Here is a 15,429-nt window from a genome sequence, read left to right as displayed (position 1 = left end):
TGGATACTCTTCTAATCAAGATAAATAATCCTTGTCTCATTCCTGTTAAAGTCTTGCCCTCAGTAGAATCTTGCAGTGAGTTCCACAGCCTAACTGTGTTGTATGAAAGAAAAAAATTCTTTTATGAGTTTTAAATTTGCCAACTTTTAATTTAATTGTATCTCATTGTTCGTGTATTATAATGAAGGGCGAGTGGAATTCCTGATTTGCCTTCTCTATGTCATTTACTGTTTTGTATCTATTCATAATTCCCCTTTTCTTCATGCTTTGTAAGATAAATAGACACAGTTTTTCAATTGTTTATCACAGTAGAGTTTTTCTCATCATGTCTCTAAACCAAATTTATTCTTTCTGATACACTTTTTTAGACATAGGAAAAAGTATTCCAGATGAGGGTCTACAACTGGTTTATACAATGGAGTTATATTTTCAGTAGTATTCTCCATCCCATTGCCCATACGTTGTGTTTATTTGACCATTGTTATATGCTGTGCTGGCCACATCTCCCTGTACTGCTGATGCTAATTTAGAATCTAGTAAGGTGTAAGAAATTTTGGGGAGTAAAGGCACTTCGAAGTAGTGTGGGCACTTCGAAGTGGCGGCAGCTACACAGCATTCCGGTGCTTCGAAGTTGCATATTCATCGCAGCACTTCATTAGTATTCTCTGATCAGGCTGATAACCATCCCCCCTCTGGGGCAAGGGTAGACATATACGTATGCCTATATGTGTTATTTTGCTTTTGTCAGCACTGAATTTCATCTGCCATCAAGTTGCCCTTGTCATAGCTTCGTTAGATCCCTCTGATGTGACTCAGAGTTTCTGAAGTCTGAAACTAACTTTTCTAATTTTGTGTCACCTGCAAATTTTGTTACCTCACAGATCACTTCATTTTTCAGATCATTCATACATGTATTAAGGTACAGAAATAACACAATAAATAGAAAAATATAATTAGATCATTATTGGACGTGTTTCACATTTGTGAGTTGTAGTTTTTACTGTTGCTCTGACATGCATATTTGTGTATGTATATGGATAGAGGAAGGCCAATGGAAAGCCGCTATGTGCATACGTATCTGTCAGAGCGAGAAAATAAAATAGACAAGTTCAGTTCTTTAAACATGTTACCCTGTTTTTTCAACCAAGTTTAAATCATGCTTAATCTTCATTGCCAATCTGGTTTGTAGGATATTCAGTGTAGGTGGGACCACCAATGAGTAATGAAAACTAAGCTCCATATCATTCTATCTGCTTTGATATTGCTGCATAGTTTGTTGTACACGTATTTACTCAAAAATGGTGATATTTTTTAAATTAAGAGAGTAGAAATAATTTAACAATCTGATCAGCTATTTCTTGGTTTCTTCTTTCTTTCTTTCCTCTAGCCGAGCACTGCTGCCCTGTAGATCCTTTTGTGAGGCAGCAAAGGAAGGTTGTGAACCAGTTTTAGGGATGGTGAATTCTTCGTGGCCGGAGTTCCTCAGATGCTCCCAGTTCCAAAACAGAACTGAAAATGACAATACCTCGAGAGTCTGTTTTTCGCCATGGCAAGAAAGAGGAAAACAAAGTATGTTACTCTGTTTTAATAATTATATTTATGAGGTTTTGCTTAATAATGCCTTTTTCAGTAAATGTAGCCTACAAATTAGAAGCTTCCAGGGGATGAAATTATGATTGACAGCCCTGCCGATTATTCAGGTTGCCAAACACTTCCCATTACAATACTCTGATACAAGTTGTTTTGACCAATGCTGAACATTTGTGCTGAAAATTTCCAAGGAGTGAGTATACTAGAGTTTGATTCTTTGAGGGGAAAATTTTAGCTGAAACAATACACCCACTTCAAAAACAAAGCTAGGGAAAAGTAATAAAATAATAAAACTAATAGGATGTGGTGACTTTTTCCTCTGAAAAGCTCTATACCCCCATGCTTTCGAGCAAGATCTTGAAATTTGGCAGAGGGGGTAGCCTTTCAGTTAGGGATGTGCCTTTTGCTGTTCCTATGAAAATCTGCCCAAATTTGACCAAATGGGTAAGCCTTTTAGGGCTCTCGCATTGTACATACTCAGTAAAGTTTTAGACTGTAGAAGCTAAAGTCTCCAAAGAATCTTTGTGCATTCAGCCTGCTCCATCCTACTACTGACAGGACTGTGCATACACCATCCTTACTGAGTATGTTCCATTCCCAGGGGGAGCCAGACACTGGACTTGAAGGCAAGAAGTCTGTCTCACTTGTGTTGTCAATCACACCTCTTCCTCCTGCTGCAGACAGAGCCACATGGAGGAGGAGAGTGCCAACTTAGCTGCAGGGAGAACAAGATGTTGAAAAAGAAAGCTAAATATGTCTCTCTCTAGCATTACTGTTTCAAAGACGGTACCATCACTTATAGATGCGCCACTATGACATAAACAATACATGCAAGGATAAAACAACACAATAATTTTGTGGGTCTCTGTAACTTTATTCCCAGAACAAAATGGCTTTTCAGCAGTTAAATGCTATGATACAGTATGGAAGAGTTTCAAATCAAAAATGGCATTTTTAGGTGCAGGTGTCGCAAGAGGGATCTTGGGGTTTTTGAAGGATGTTAGTGACTTCTGAGACTGTTGTGTGTGTTCTTTTGTTCTTGTGTGCAAATGAAAGCATTACTGAAGACAAGGCCGCTTAACATTCTCTCATTGCCTGGTGAGCATCTTGTTATGCAGCCTGTTTTCTGTTCTCCGTTATTATGCAGTATGTGCCCACTAGAGGTTGAAAGGGAAAATGACTAAGATAAAATATAGAACTCTGAGAATTCAGCTGCAAAGCTTTGAAGTAAATATTTGCATTAGTTTTGTAAATGGGTTGTGACTAAGTAAGGGAGTGAAGGTCAAATTTTTGTCATTCCTCCTACCTGATCTCTGTAATCCATCCTCTATCTTATCTGCCCACTTGGAAAAAATAATATTTAAATAGCATTCCTGTGGGTCTGAAATACACCTTCCTAACCATGAAATACTTCAGTTGTTTTCATTTCTTTTATCGCTCCCTCCGCCTACCTGGTATTTTACTTGCTTTGACTAGCCAAAGATGATGATGGTGTAGTTGAGATAATAGTATGTAATAATTTAAGTAAGAAATAACATGAATGCAGTGAGCTGGCTTCTATAAGCTTGAAGATTGTCGGGGCGGCGGGAAGGGAGGAGCTGTCCTGGAAGCGTGCCTGAAATTATAGTCTAGATTGTAGAATGTTTTTGGAACCAACAGTGAATATAGGTGTTGCTGTACTTCATACAATAAAAACTGTGCAAGATACAACCCTGAATAAGCAACAGCTTGAAGATAGCAACTGCACAGGGATGCAAAGCCTTACAGTTAAACGATTCCAGCTTTCGCATGCTTGGAGGACTCTTGTAGGCATATGAAGTTCGTAAATTCCTCAGGTCACCCCTGTAACTACCATTTAAAGTCTTCTAAAGTCATCTTCCCACTAACACTCCTGGACCCCTCTGCTCTTACAGGTTCCACATCTAGATTCCAGCTTCTGGTCCCATATTTGTCTCTCTGCCGACATGTTAAAATCTGTACAATTGGCTGTGGCCCTCAGTAGAACACACTTCTGGTCCACTGCTTCTGCTGACTTGTGTTTGCTGGACGTTCTGTGGACGTTAGAAGGGCTGCAGGGAGGCCAGGCCCACTGACCAGGGAACCGGGGAGAAAGGAGGCAGTTGCCTCCAGGCCTAGTGTTAGCACAGCATCAGCCAGATCTCCAGGCCCCTTTGATGTGCCACCGCAGCTGTGAGAGAGTTGAGGGGTCAGTGCTTTGGTACGGTCAGCACTGGGAATTGACTGCCCTTAGAACCACACATTTTTAGGTACAGAGCTGGGAGCCCCCTGCCTTGCCCCAGGGCCTGGGGCAGCTTTTGGCCCTGCTGAGGAAGGCCAACAGGAGAGTGGAAGCAAGAATCAGAATTTAGAGTCTACACGAGTAATGAGTGCTGACTCAGAATCTGGGAAGCATGCAGAGTTCTTGAATGCAGCGAGTTGCCTGCTCTCTGCTTTGCTCTTCCTCTCCAGCCCTCTGCAGAATCCCCTCCAGTTGTCTTTCCCCGTTCCAAGCTCAGGAGTACCCCAGGGAATCCTGCTTCCCTTTTCCCCATTCAAGTAATGAGCGTTCATAAGTGTAACAATAACCCAGAGCGAAAAACAAAACAGTTTCTGGACAAAAGCTTCATTTAGCTGGAAGCCAGACTGAGAGCTCCCCACTTTCAAATGTTAAGGTTTTTTTGCTGTTTAACATAGAATTTCCTAGGTTGATAACAGCTGGTGTTTTGGATAACTACATCTGCTTCTTTAAATTTTTATTTTTCCGTTATTGCTGTGGATCATCAGCTTTAACCTCAGCTTAATGGTATTTTTGTCCAGCACACTAGTTGTTGGTAGCATCCTGCCACCTATTTTGATTATCAAACCAGTAATGTGTCTTAGGAGAATGCTTGTTATCAAGCATTGAACATTAGTGCAAATACAGCAATGTGGAACGCACCATGGTTGGAGTTAATGCCAGACAGGCTTTCCTGCTTACACAGCCTCCTTGATCTTTGCCCCTTAGTGGCCACTCTGAACATTCGTCTCTAATACCATCTATCTGCAGGGTTCCAAGAAGTCTTCTTAAAAGTCATTGTCATCACCATCACTCCATTTCAAATGACAAAAGATGATAGTATCACTACAATCAGTATCATTTTCAGGACACAAGGAGAATCATTCCAAGCAAGGCTCCAAACATTACATATTGGTTTGCCAAGTGTTGCTGTCTCCTCCTGAGGTTATTGTCCGGGGGCGGGGGGTGTGGAATATGTTTTGTTTTGTTTAAATTGAAAAGAAGTATATGAATTTTCTGCTCTCCCCCCCCACACCCCCGCTTGGTACTGCAGAGCATATGGACCCATCACATTGGTTAGCAAAGGCTAAGTGTGAAAATGTTTGTGGAAGCCCCTCAGTAAAATAATGGTTGTACATCTCAGCCTGAGCCACTGCTGTGGGGTGCTGGTTCTTTTCTATTAATAATATAGAGATTTTATAGAGAAATTTTAATAATTTATTTACTTCTGTTTTACAAGTTTCTGCAAGAGAGATACTGGGATCAAAGCCTTTTGTAACTGAGGTATCCCATTAAGCAGTTCCTTTTTTGGTGGGGGGAAAGGTATTCAGCCAGCTTGGCCCCACATCCCCCCTAGATGGGGCTTCCAAGGTGCTGGTCCTCAATACCAGCAAGTACAGGCACAAAAAGTCCCATTGCCGTTAAGGGATATTAACAGGTAATCTAACACAACAGGACAGATAACCGCATGGGTCATAGCACATTAGACATATTTTAGTTGCATAATCAATCATAGAATCATAGAACACTAGGACCGGAAGGGGCCTCGAGAGGCCATCGAGTCCAGTCCCCTGCCCCAACGGCAGGACCGACCACTATCTACACCATCCCTGATAGACATCTAATCTAATCTGTTCTTAAATATCTCCAGTGAGGGAGATTCCACAACCTTCCTTGGCAACTTATTCCAGTACTTGACCACCCTGACAGTTAGGAACTTTTTCCTAATGTCCAACCTAAACTTCCCTTGCTGCAGTTTAAGTCCATTTCCTCTTGTTCTCTCCTCAGAGGCCAAGAAGAACAAGTTTTCTCCCTCCTCCTTATGACACCCTTTAAGATATCTGAAAACCGCTATCATGTCCCCCCTCAATCTTCTTTTTTCCAAGCTAAACAAGCCCAATTCTTTCAGCCTTTCTTCATAAGTCATGTTCTCCAGACCTTTTATCATTCTAGTTACTCTTCTCTGGACCTTCTCTAATTTCTCCACATCTTTCTTGAATTGGGGTGCCCAGAACTGGACACAATATTCCAGCTGAGGTCTAACCAGCGCAGAGTAGAGCGGTAGAATGATTTCTCGTGTCTTGTTCACAACACACCTGCTAATGCATCCCAGAATCATGTTTGCTTTTTTTGCAACAGCATCACACTGTTGACTCATATTTAACTTGTGATCTACTAGACCCCCTAGGTCCCTTTCTGCTGTACTCCTTCCTAGACAGTCTTTTCCCATTCTGTATGTGTGAAACAGATTATTCCTTCCTAAGTGCAGCACCTTACATTTATCTTTATTAAACTTCATCCTGTTTACTTCAGACCATTTCTCTAATTTATCTAGATCATTCTGAATTATGACCCTATCCTCCAACGTAGTTGCAACCCCTCCCAGCTTGGTATCATCTGCAAACTTAATAAGCGTACTTTCTATGCCTATATCCAAATCATTAATGAAGATATTGAACAGAACTGGTCCCAAAACAGACCCCTGCGGAACCCCACTTGTTATGCTTTTCCAGCTGGATTGAGCACCATTAACAACTACTCTCTGGGTGCGATTAGCCAGCCAGTTATGCACCCACCTTATTGCAGCGCGATTTAAGTTGGACTTGCCTAGTTTGTGGATAAGAATATTATGCGAGACCGTATCAAATGCTTTACTAAAGTCTAGGTATACCACATCCACTGCTTCTCCCTTATCTACGAGTCTTGTTATCGTGTCAAAAAAAGCTATCAGGTTGGTTTGACATGATTTGTTTTTTACAAAACCATGCTGGCTGTTCCCTATCACTTTACTACCTTCCAAGTGCTTGCAGATGACTTCCTTAACTACCTGCTCCATTATCTTTCCTGGCACAGAAGTTAACCTTACTGGCCTGTAATTTCCTGGGTTGTTCTTATTCCCCTTTTTGTAGATGGGCACTATATTTGCCCTCTTCCAGTCTTCTGGAATCTCTCCTGTCTCCCAAGACTTTCCAAAAATGAGAGCAAACGGCTCAGCTACCTCTTCTATCAGCTCCTTGAGGATTCTAGGGTGCATTTCATCAGGCCCTGGTGACTTGCAGACATCTAATTTTTCCAAATGGTTTTTAACTTTTTCTTTTTTTTATTTCAAAAACTAACTCTACCCCTTTTCCACCAGCATTCAGTATGTTGGGCGTTCCTTCAGATTTCTCTGTGAAGACCGAAACAAAGAAGTCATTAAGCATCTCTGCCATTTCTAAGTTCCCCATTACTGTTTCTCCCTCCTCACTGAGCAATGTCCTACCCTGTCCTTGGTCTTCCTCTTGTAAATTTTTGTAAAGTTAATTTTTTTAATTTGTTACAGATATTTGAGGGAAAAATTTCATTTGATGTGAAGAACACAGCTCATTAGGCACCCTGAGTGACACCCTCCCATTATATACCAACAGACCCATGATTTGCAAGGAGGGATAGGTACAAAAGAAGGTCATGTTATGGGGAAGGAACCTACAGAGCACAAAGGCCTTAAAAAGCATAATTGTATAACAGATCTGATTGTTACCACAGGTTGAACCTCTCTTGTGCAGCACCCTTTGGACCTAACTGGTGCCAGATGAGAGAACTTGCTGGATCACAGAAGGTTTATACTGTCTAGCAGCATCACCAACACTTCCACTGCTTACTGGACTCTTAGAAGACGTTTAGGGGTAAATTACAGCTAAGTAACAGCAGAGAACACTGAGAGCCAGGACTAGTGGCTATAAACAAACTTTATGGGACCACGGGAAACTTGGCCACACCCATGATAAGTGGTAGTCTGGCTAACTAAAATCATGTCAGATTCTGGATGTTGCCAGATGAGGGAGGTCTGGATTAGAGAGGTTCGTCCTGTAAATGAATGGATCAGGAAGAGCTAGTACAGTGGGGAAGGCATTTAACACATGACAGACTGGTCTATAGTCTTCTGTTGGTGCCGCCGTACTCTTCATTGCACTCCTTACCGCACGGTTTTTCATTTGCCTGCTCCTAGTAGTGCTCATAAATGCTAACAATCAACCATAAATTCCTCCGTCATGAATATTCTTCATTTTTGAAATGGCTGCCAAGGTTGCCTGCAAAATCATTCAGAAACTGTGAGGTGGTGGCTGCTGCTAAGTCATCTGTTATGACATCCAGCTGAAAGCTGTATTTCTGTGTCATCACCATTTGTACATTTAAGTTAGACTGTCAGCTCACTGTGTTTGCACAGAGCCTAGCACAATGGATATAGGTGCTCATAGAACTTGCTATGACAGAAATAAGATTACAATATAGATTGTGGAATCACAGCTTGTTTTAAAGATTATGGTTTATGCTGCTTTCTGTGTCCATAAACAATATAATGAAAACAATTCGACCGAGGGCTGACCAGAGCTTGTGATCAATTTAGAGCAGGAATAATCATGTTCAACATGTAATAGCTGTATTCAAACACTGCAAAATTGTATAGTGTACACAAGCCCTTAGTTTGTCTTGCATATTCGTCTGTGTCCTTCCTTGATACCAGTCTGTGATAGCTGTCTAGTAATTAGCACTCTTCTCCTTTTAACTTTTACTTTCCACTGGTTCTTCCTGCTCACAATACAATAAGCTTTAGTTTCTTCCATCTTAAAAAAAAATCATCACTCTTCTTGTCTCTCCAGCTATGGCCCCACTCCCTTCCTCCTTTCGCCTCTAAGTTCATTGTTCAAATTATTTACAGCTACTCGCTGGAGCTCCACTTTCCTCGCAAGTCCTCCACACTCCTGCTGCTACATTTTACACTCTGCTGAAACTTTCCCTTGCCAAAGTCTCTAATGACCTCTTCCTAGCCAGATCTCAGTACCACTATTCCATCCTCATTCCTGTTCACCTGTCAGCACCATCAGTCATCCTCTTTTGAAATCTTATCCTCTCTTAACTTTTGCACTGCTGCCTCTCTTGGTTCTTACCTGCTTCTCTAATTATTCCCTCAGCTGTGCTTTGGAGGATCCCCTGTAACCTTTCTCTCTTCGTGGGGCCTCCATAGGGTTCTGTCCTTGGTCTTTTCTCTTTTCTCTGGGTAATCTCATTTACAGACACAAATTCATCTTTGATGCACAGATCTTACTCCCTGTCTGTCTTATTCTGTCTAAATTAACATGCCTGTGCCACAGCCTCATAGATGTCTAGCTGTCAGCTCAAGATCAGTCTTTGTCTCACTGACTCCTCCTTTCTTAAGGACTGTGCACAACAAGGTCATCTTCCCACTCAGGCTCATAATCTGGTCACCATCTTTGACTCTGACCTCAGTCTGTGTCTTCACATCCAGGCTATGCTTAAGTTGTACAAATTCTTCTAAAATCACATTTCTAAGTTGCAGCCTTTCTAATCCATCCTCAAGGCTAAAATTCTCATCTAAGCTCTCAGTGTCTCATTTCTTGATTACTGCAACATCCTTTTTTTTGTAACAGAGAGATAGCCGTGCTAGTCTATGTTCTGTCAAAACAAAACACCCAGGTTCTGTGTGCCTTAAATACTGAGTCTCTTCTGGTATGGCTATGATCTGAAAAAGTGGGTCTGTTCCATAAAAGCTCACCACCTAATAAATTATTTTGTTAGTCTTTAAAGTGCTACTGGACTGCTTTTTTGTTTTGATCCTTTTTCTTTTGGTCTTGACGGGCAAAATGCCACCTCGCTCCTTTCCTCCATTTGAATATTGCTGTTAAGATCCTTTTCTGAGCCTGTCATTTTGGCTGTATCGCTTCTGCTTTTATGGTGCCAAACATAAGTTACTGATCTTCACTTTCAAATCTCTTCCCTGGCCTATCCCCACCCCATCAATCATCTTTCATTTCCTATTGAACTCTTTTTGGTTTCTCCCCTGCTGCCCCTCGTGCTTGCAAGGAGCTTCCTTTAAATGAACCCACTTTATTTTTCTCCTTCAGATCCTTAAATCTTTCCAAAACTGGCCTGTGTTGTAATGTCTTAAAAAATAAAAAATTGACAAGAGTTAGGCTGCTGGTGTACTGAGACGTCTGCCTGACACTGAGCAGTATTATATCACTGTTTCCCTGTATTCCCGTCTCTCTCTGTCCATCTGTTGTCTCATATATTATAGATTGTAAGCTGTTTGGAGCAGTGACTCTCCTTTTGTTCTGTGTCCAGCACAAAGGGGTGCTGGTCCCTAGCTATGGCTCCTAGGTTCTGCAATAATACGAATATTAAATAAATACAGCTTCTGAGGCTATATACATGATTCTCACTTCTTCCTGCTGTGGTGAGTCTAGCTGTAGAGGTATCTTCACATAGTTGGCTCATTTCTGTGCTGTTTCTTTTAAGCGAAGTTCTCCAGATGGATAAGTCCCAAAAAGAAATTACCCTTTGGTCATATGCTCTTGCCACTAGCTAAAAATATTTTTGTAAAATTACATAATAATTGCACAGACAAAAATTCTAAATAGAAATTACATGACATTAAGAGATTGGTTCACGTGGTTGAGGTTGGCTTTAATGCTGATCAGCGCGACAGTTGAGATGCAGATCAGAGACAGTGCTATTCCTATTGCTACCCTAACATGCAAAGCTTTGAAAACATTTTTAACTTTCACAGCACAATAAATGCACTTTGATTCTGAGGTTATTCCAGGGCACTGGTTGGTATTATTGATTTGTTTTAAGTTCTCTCCCCTACATGCCCTACAGAAAAAAAAAATGTTAACTCACCTCAAAGGGAGAACACTAGATTTATGTTGCTGCACAGCAGCGGCACTATGTTTAAATGTTGCTGAGCTATTAAAAACTGACGCAGAAGTAACCCATATGACAGGATGTGGGCAAGATTTTATCATTTCAGAATTGTATACCATTTCTTGTGGAGAAAACAGCTGTTTATTTTTGGACTTTTCTAATTTTACTTTGTAATTATATAAGATTCTATATTCTAGGCTGCCTCACTTGTTTGTTTATATTATAGTAGTCTCTAATGGCCCTTCACTGATGTGGTAAAGGAAGGTCAGATACATCTGGCTTATTGTTTGTTTTTTTTCTAATTAGCAGTAGTACTGTGTCACATTGTTAATAATACTTTTCCTGGACACCTTTTGTAGTTTTGTCTCAGGTGATTTCACTCCTCCCCCCATAAGTTGAGTGTTTGTGATATTTCAAAAAGTATAAGTTTTGGGTCAAAATATTGTCTTCTTGCTCCCATCTTTTATTGTAAATCTTCTTGCAATCAAAATTTCACTACAGTTACAGTGAAAGCAGCAGGCTAGTGTCAGGGCCCACAGCACAGTGTGGAAACTACACTGCTTGTTTTCCCTTCATAAATGTTCTGTTTCTCTCCATTATTCTAGCCCTGATTATTTCTCACCTGAATTCTTTGCTCTAGCCTTAGTAACCTTCATCTTATTCCCTGCTTCAAACCATCCAAAATATTACCACCAAAATGATCTTCCTGACCCACTGCTGTGTGTCCAACTCTTAAAATCCCTTCACATGCTTCCCCTCACACATCAGGTACAATTTGAATCCCATTTTTAAGACCCTAAACAACATGGCTATCACTTATCTCTCTGCTTTTATAGCCACCTTCTCCCCTCATTGCCCCATTGACTTTCCCCAGCCACCCAACTCACTAACCTCTCTGTGTGAAATTCCCACTTCTGCACCTGTGTCTCTTCCATGTGGATTCCCTGGAACCCCTGATTGTCATACGTCCACTTCTTCCTCCTTAGTCTCTCCTTAAAAAACACCATTTCTTACAAATCCTAATCTTCTCCTCCGGTGCCTGTCTGGTGGTAGTGTGTCAAGAATTCATGAATGAAATTGTGTCCACAGTCCTGTTGAGAAGTACAAGTGAAAATCAGCCTGGCACATCACTAAGATGTGGTGCAGGTACCGTAGGGTGACTGATGCCTTAGCTTATGCAATAGACAGAAGGTTCCTCTTTGTTTAGATCATGTTTCTTAAATTATGTTCTGCAGAACACTGGTATACAGTGAACACCTCACAGGTGTGCCATGAGCATGTGACACTCTTTTGATATCATATGCTGATGGTTTGTGTTCTCTGTTATTAAAACTAGATACAATGTTACTTCTTCATTGCTATGTACTTGATTAAATTACTTCAGTTTGGTTGTGCTGCATTGTTGCTGCTTGGTGTTTCTTCTGGCCAACCATTTTTTGAAGAAAACTTTCATAGGTGTTCTGCATAAAAAACGTTGTTTCGTTTTCTCAGAAAGTTTAAGAAATGCTGGTTTAGATCATTCTGGGGACCCTGTCTGCTGTAACACTTTCTGGAGAGTCCAATAATTAACATTTCCAGGTAGCACCTAGTCTACCTTCTGATTATTATGTTGTTGTTCGAGACCTAGCTGACCAAACATGATATTATCTGGAAATCTCACAGTGGTAATATCCTGGGGATTATATTAAATGAAAAGTATAGAAAGTAGAATGTTGGCAAATCAATGCAGACTTACTTTAATACCAGATATTTGCGGGCAGAAAAGTTGAGTTCTATGAGAAATGAGTGATTTATAGGTAAAAACCATGAAACTTGTATAATTAAAAGTAACTTGGAGACGTTAACCAATCTGTAAAGATTTATTTTTGTGAACTTCTCACCTCATGCTTATTGCATGAGGAGCAATACATGAGCAGTACTTATTTTGATGTAGTACTTAGATTATTTCTTTTGCTGGTCAGGAGTGTTGTAGTAGGTCACCAGTAAGAAAACCACTGCAGATAGCCTAGATAAGCTCCCTTTTTGACAAAAAACATAAAATTAATTATTGTGCAAATATAGACACCCAGCAATGTTATTGGGACTGAAAAGGCTCCATGTCTGAATAACTGGAGTGAGCTCTTTAGTCTATTTGAATGTGACACCTCAGGAACCCTTAATGCAAGTTTCTCTAGCTTCTGTCAGTCAGAGACCCCAGAAATAGTCTGTAAGGCTTTCTGTGTGTGTGTGTGTGTGTGTGTGTGTGTGTGTGTGTGTGTGTGTGTAAAATAGTGTCAACCTAACCATCTACAATCCATTGCAGAGTTAATTTATTACACATATCATCACGAAAGTTACACAACCATACATATAACACACGTGGGAGGCACCTGACAAGTCAAATGTACGCTAGGTATACTCACTGGATGGTATTCCCCGTGTGTCATAACACTTGTTTTCCCAAAATAATGAAAAACAGTGTCTTAATCCAGGAGCTGCTTCGAGCTTTCTTTTCCAGTTTGAACTATTCCATCAAGTTTCCTCTTGATTGGTGGTAGACTTTGCCGTGTATAAGGCATTGCACTGCACACAATATTATAACCACTTTTTTGTTCAAAGTATTTTCCAACAGTAAATCTAAGATGTGTCAGATAACGTCACTTGCATAAACTGTAGGAACAAGTTACTGTCCAAGTGAAATACACATTGTGTTAGTTCAGATTTATATGATCTCTGACAGCCAATCTGTCTTTCTGGCACTCATATAAATATGAAGCATAAATGTAAACAGAGGCTACATCTATACCACAGCATAAAGTCGATTTTAAGGCACTTAGCTCAATTTTACAATGTGACTGTGTTCACTTCAAATACCGTTAGGTCAGTTTTAAGGAGTGCTAAGACTACATCTACACAATGAAATAAAGTCAAATTTATTAAAGTTGACTTTGTAACACTGGGTTTTATAAAGTCGAAGTTGAGTGCCTGCACCTCCACACACAGTGGACTTAGTGCATCCCCCCCTAAATTGCCAAAGTTCGACTGTTGCAACAGAGCATTGTGGGAATCTATTCTGCAGTTCCCTCAGCCCTGTAGCATTCTGGGCAGCACCAACAGACAGATGCTCTAAAATTATATATAGCTAGCGAGGTCATGGTTATGAATTGTGACCGTCTGATAACGATTATGTAATATCTTCCTGATTTTATCTTTCCTTTTCATCCTTGCATAATTTTTTATAGTGAGAGGCAAAGAAAAGAAAAGTGTGTATATGTATAATATTGCAATTTTGTGGCTAGAAGAATTTTCTGGTAAAATACTGCATTGAGGGAGATAAAGTAGTTCCTGAGATCATGGTCTGTTGTGTGGGAGTGCGGTATTCACAGTCAAGGAAACTATTTTCCCCAAAGAGCAAATTCTTCACTGTTGTCCACTCAATGACTCATATGTCTTTTGATTTCTTTCTTTCCCCATATATGCCTCCCCAATCATTTGTCTCTCTTCTCCTGCGTTCTTATTTCTTGTCTCTTTTTGTTTCCCTGTTGTGCCTTCCAGCTTCCTCGTGTCTCGCTGGGTTTTTAGACCATCATCCTATTCCTTCTCCTTTCCCTGAATGGATGAGAGAGATCCACAGTGCCCCTCTTTCTGAATAGCTTTGTAGATTGAAGTGAGGGCAAATGGAGGAATGCACAGATTCTTAGAATATCACTAAAATGTTAAACTCCCCTCCCACCAACAAAAATGGAAATATCACAATCCACAAAAGAAAGGACTAATGGTATCATTCAGGGACTATCGCCGCACCAGGGAGCAGTTTGTGCAAACAGAGGGGTTTTGTGTCATGCTCTGAAGGTCAACAGACCTCAAAGGCTTGTCTACACATGCAGTGCTGCTGCGGCATACCTCCCTGAGAGGTGGTAGTTGTATCTATTGGAGAAGCCCTCCATGGACATAGCACTGTCTACTTTGTGGGATATGTTGGCATAAGTATGTCAATCAGGAGTTTAGTTTTTCACATCCCTAGGTGACAGTGTTATACTGTCAGAAATTGGTGATGTAGACCAAGCATTAGGTTCTCTTGGACCAGCAGGGAAAGTGATTACTGGAGTCAAAGAGTCAGCTTTGAAAATGCCCTGCCAAGATCTCCAGCCATTTCAGGCTTGAATTTAGAGACAGACTTGAATTTAGCCTCAGCAATTCAGCTGACTTCAATTGCTGTAACAATTGAGAGGGGCTGTGTATCAAACAGCCAGGGCTCAAACCCTAAAGAATTTAATAGATCCATTTCAACATTTTAAATTGAAATCGGAAGCTAATCTCAGGAGTAGTGGAGTTATATGCACACTTGAATCATCATTGGTATTTGGGAGCAGAGACAGAGCAACAAGAGAGAGAGGTAAGATTGGAGCATAAAGGGACAGAGACACTAGAGAACATTCCCTTTCAGAGCCTGGAATTGGAACTTAGGATTCCTGAGTCTCAGCATTCCTCTGCTGTCTGGCAGCTAGCAGTGAAACCCACCAGAAATGTATGTACGTTATTCTCCATGGTATTGGCTGGTCCATCCTTGACAACAGTAAGGCTGGGCCTACACAGAGCTGCTCTGAATTCAGGCATAAGGGGCTGGCAACAGAGGGACTTTTTGCTGGCAGAGGCACATCTCCATGGCCTCTTTGTTGCTGGCACCCCCGTCTGCTGTGAGTGAGATCTCGTGTGGCTATGCTAATGAGCCATGGGAATATGCTAATGAGCAGTCATTTGCAATTGCGAGGCTGCATATTAGCATGGAGCTGCTGGGAGAGCAGCTCCGTGTAGACCGATCCTATGTGCCTGCTGTTTCCATCTGTTACTTTCTTAGCTCAAACAGTAGAGGTCTGTGT

The 15,429-nt window shown here is 40.9% G+C and overlaps 1 protein-coding gene across 8 annotated transcripts in view; it reads left to right on the top strand.

Moving 5' to 3' along the window:
- Positions 1 to 15,429, top strand: part of CORIN (corin, serine peptidase) — a 230,127-nt gene that overhangs the window by 104,830 nt on the left and 109,868 nt on the right. For all 8 annotated transcript variants that reach the window (XM_074992721.1, XM_074992724.1, XM_074992718.1 and 5 more), the window contains one exon: positions 1,388 to 1,569. In XM_074992721.1, the coding sequence (XP_074848822.1) occupies positions 1,388 to 1,569 (182 nt within the window). The remainder of the gene's footprint in view (positions 1 to 1,387; positions 1,570 to 15,429) is intronic.

The sequence above is a fragment of the Carettochelys insculpta genome, chromosome 4, assembly GCF_033958435.1.
Source record: "Carettochelys insculpta isolate YL-2023 chromosome 4, ASM3395843v1, whole genome shotgun sequence".
Taxonomy (NCBI): Eukaryota; Metazoa; Chordata; order Testudines; family Carettochelyidae; genus Carettochelys; species Carettochelys insculpta.
Note: the sequence above shows the minus strand (reverse complement) of the source record. Positions and strands in the feature narration are given on the sequence as shown.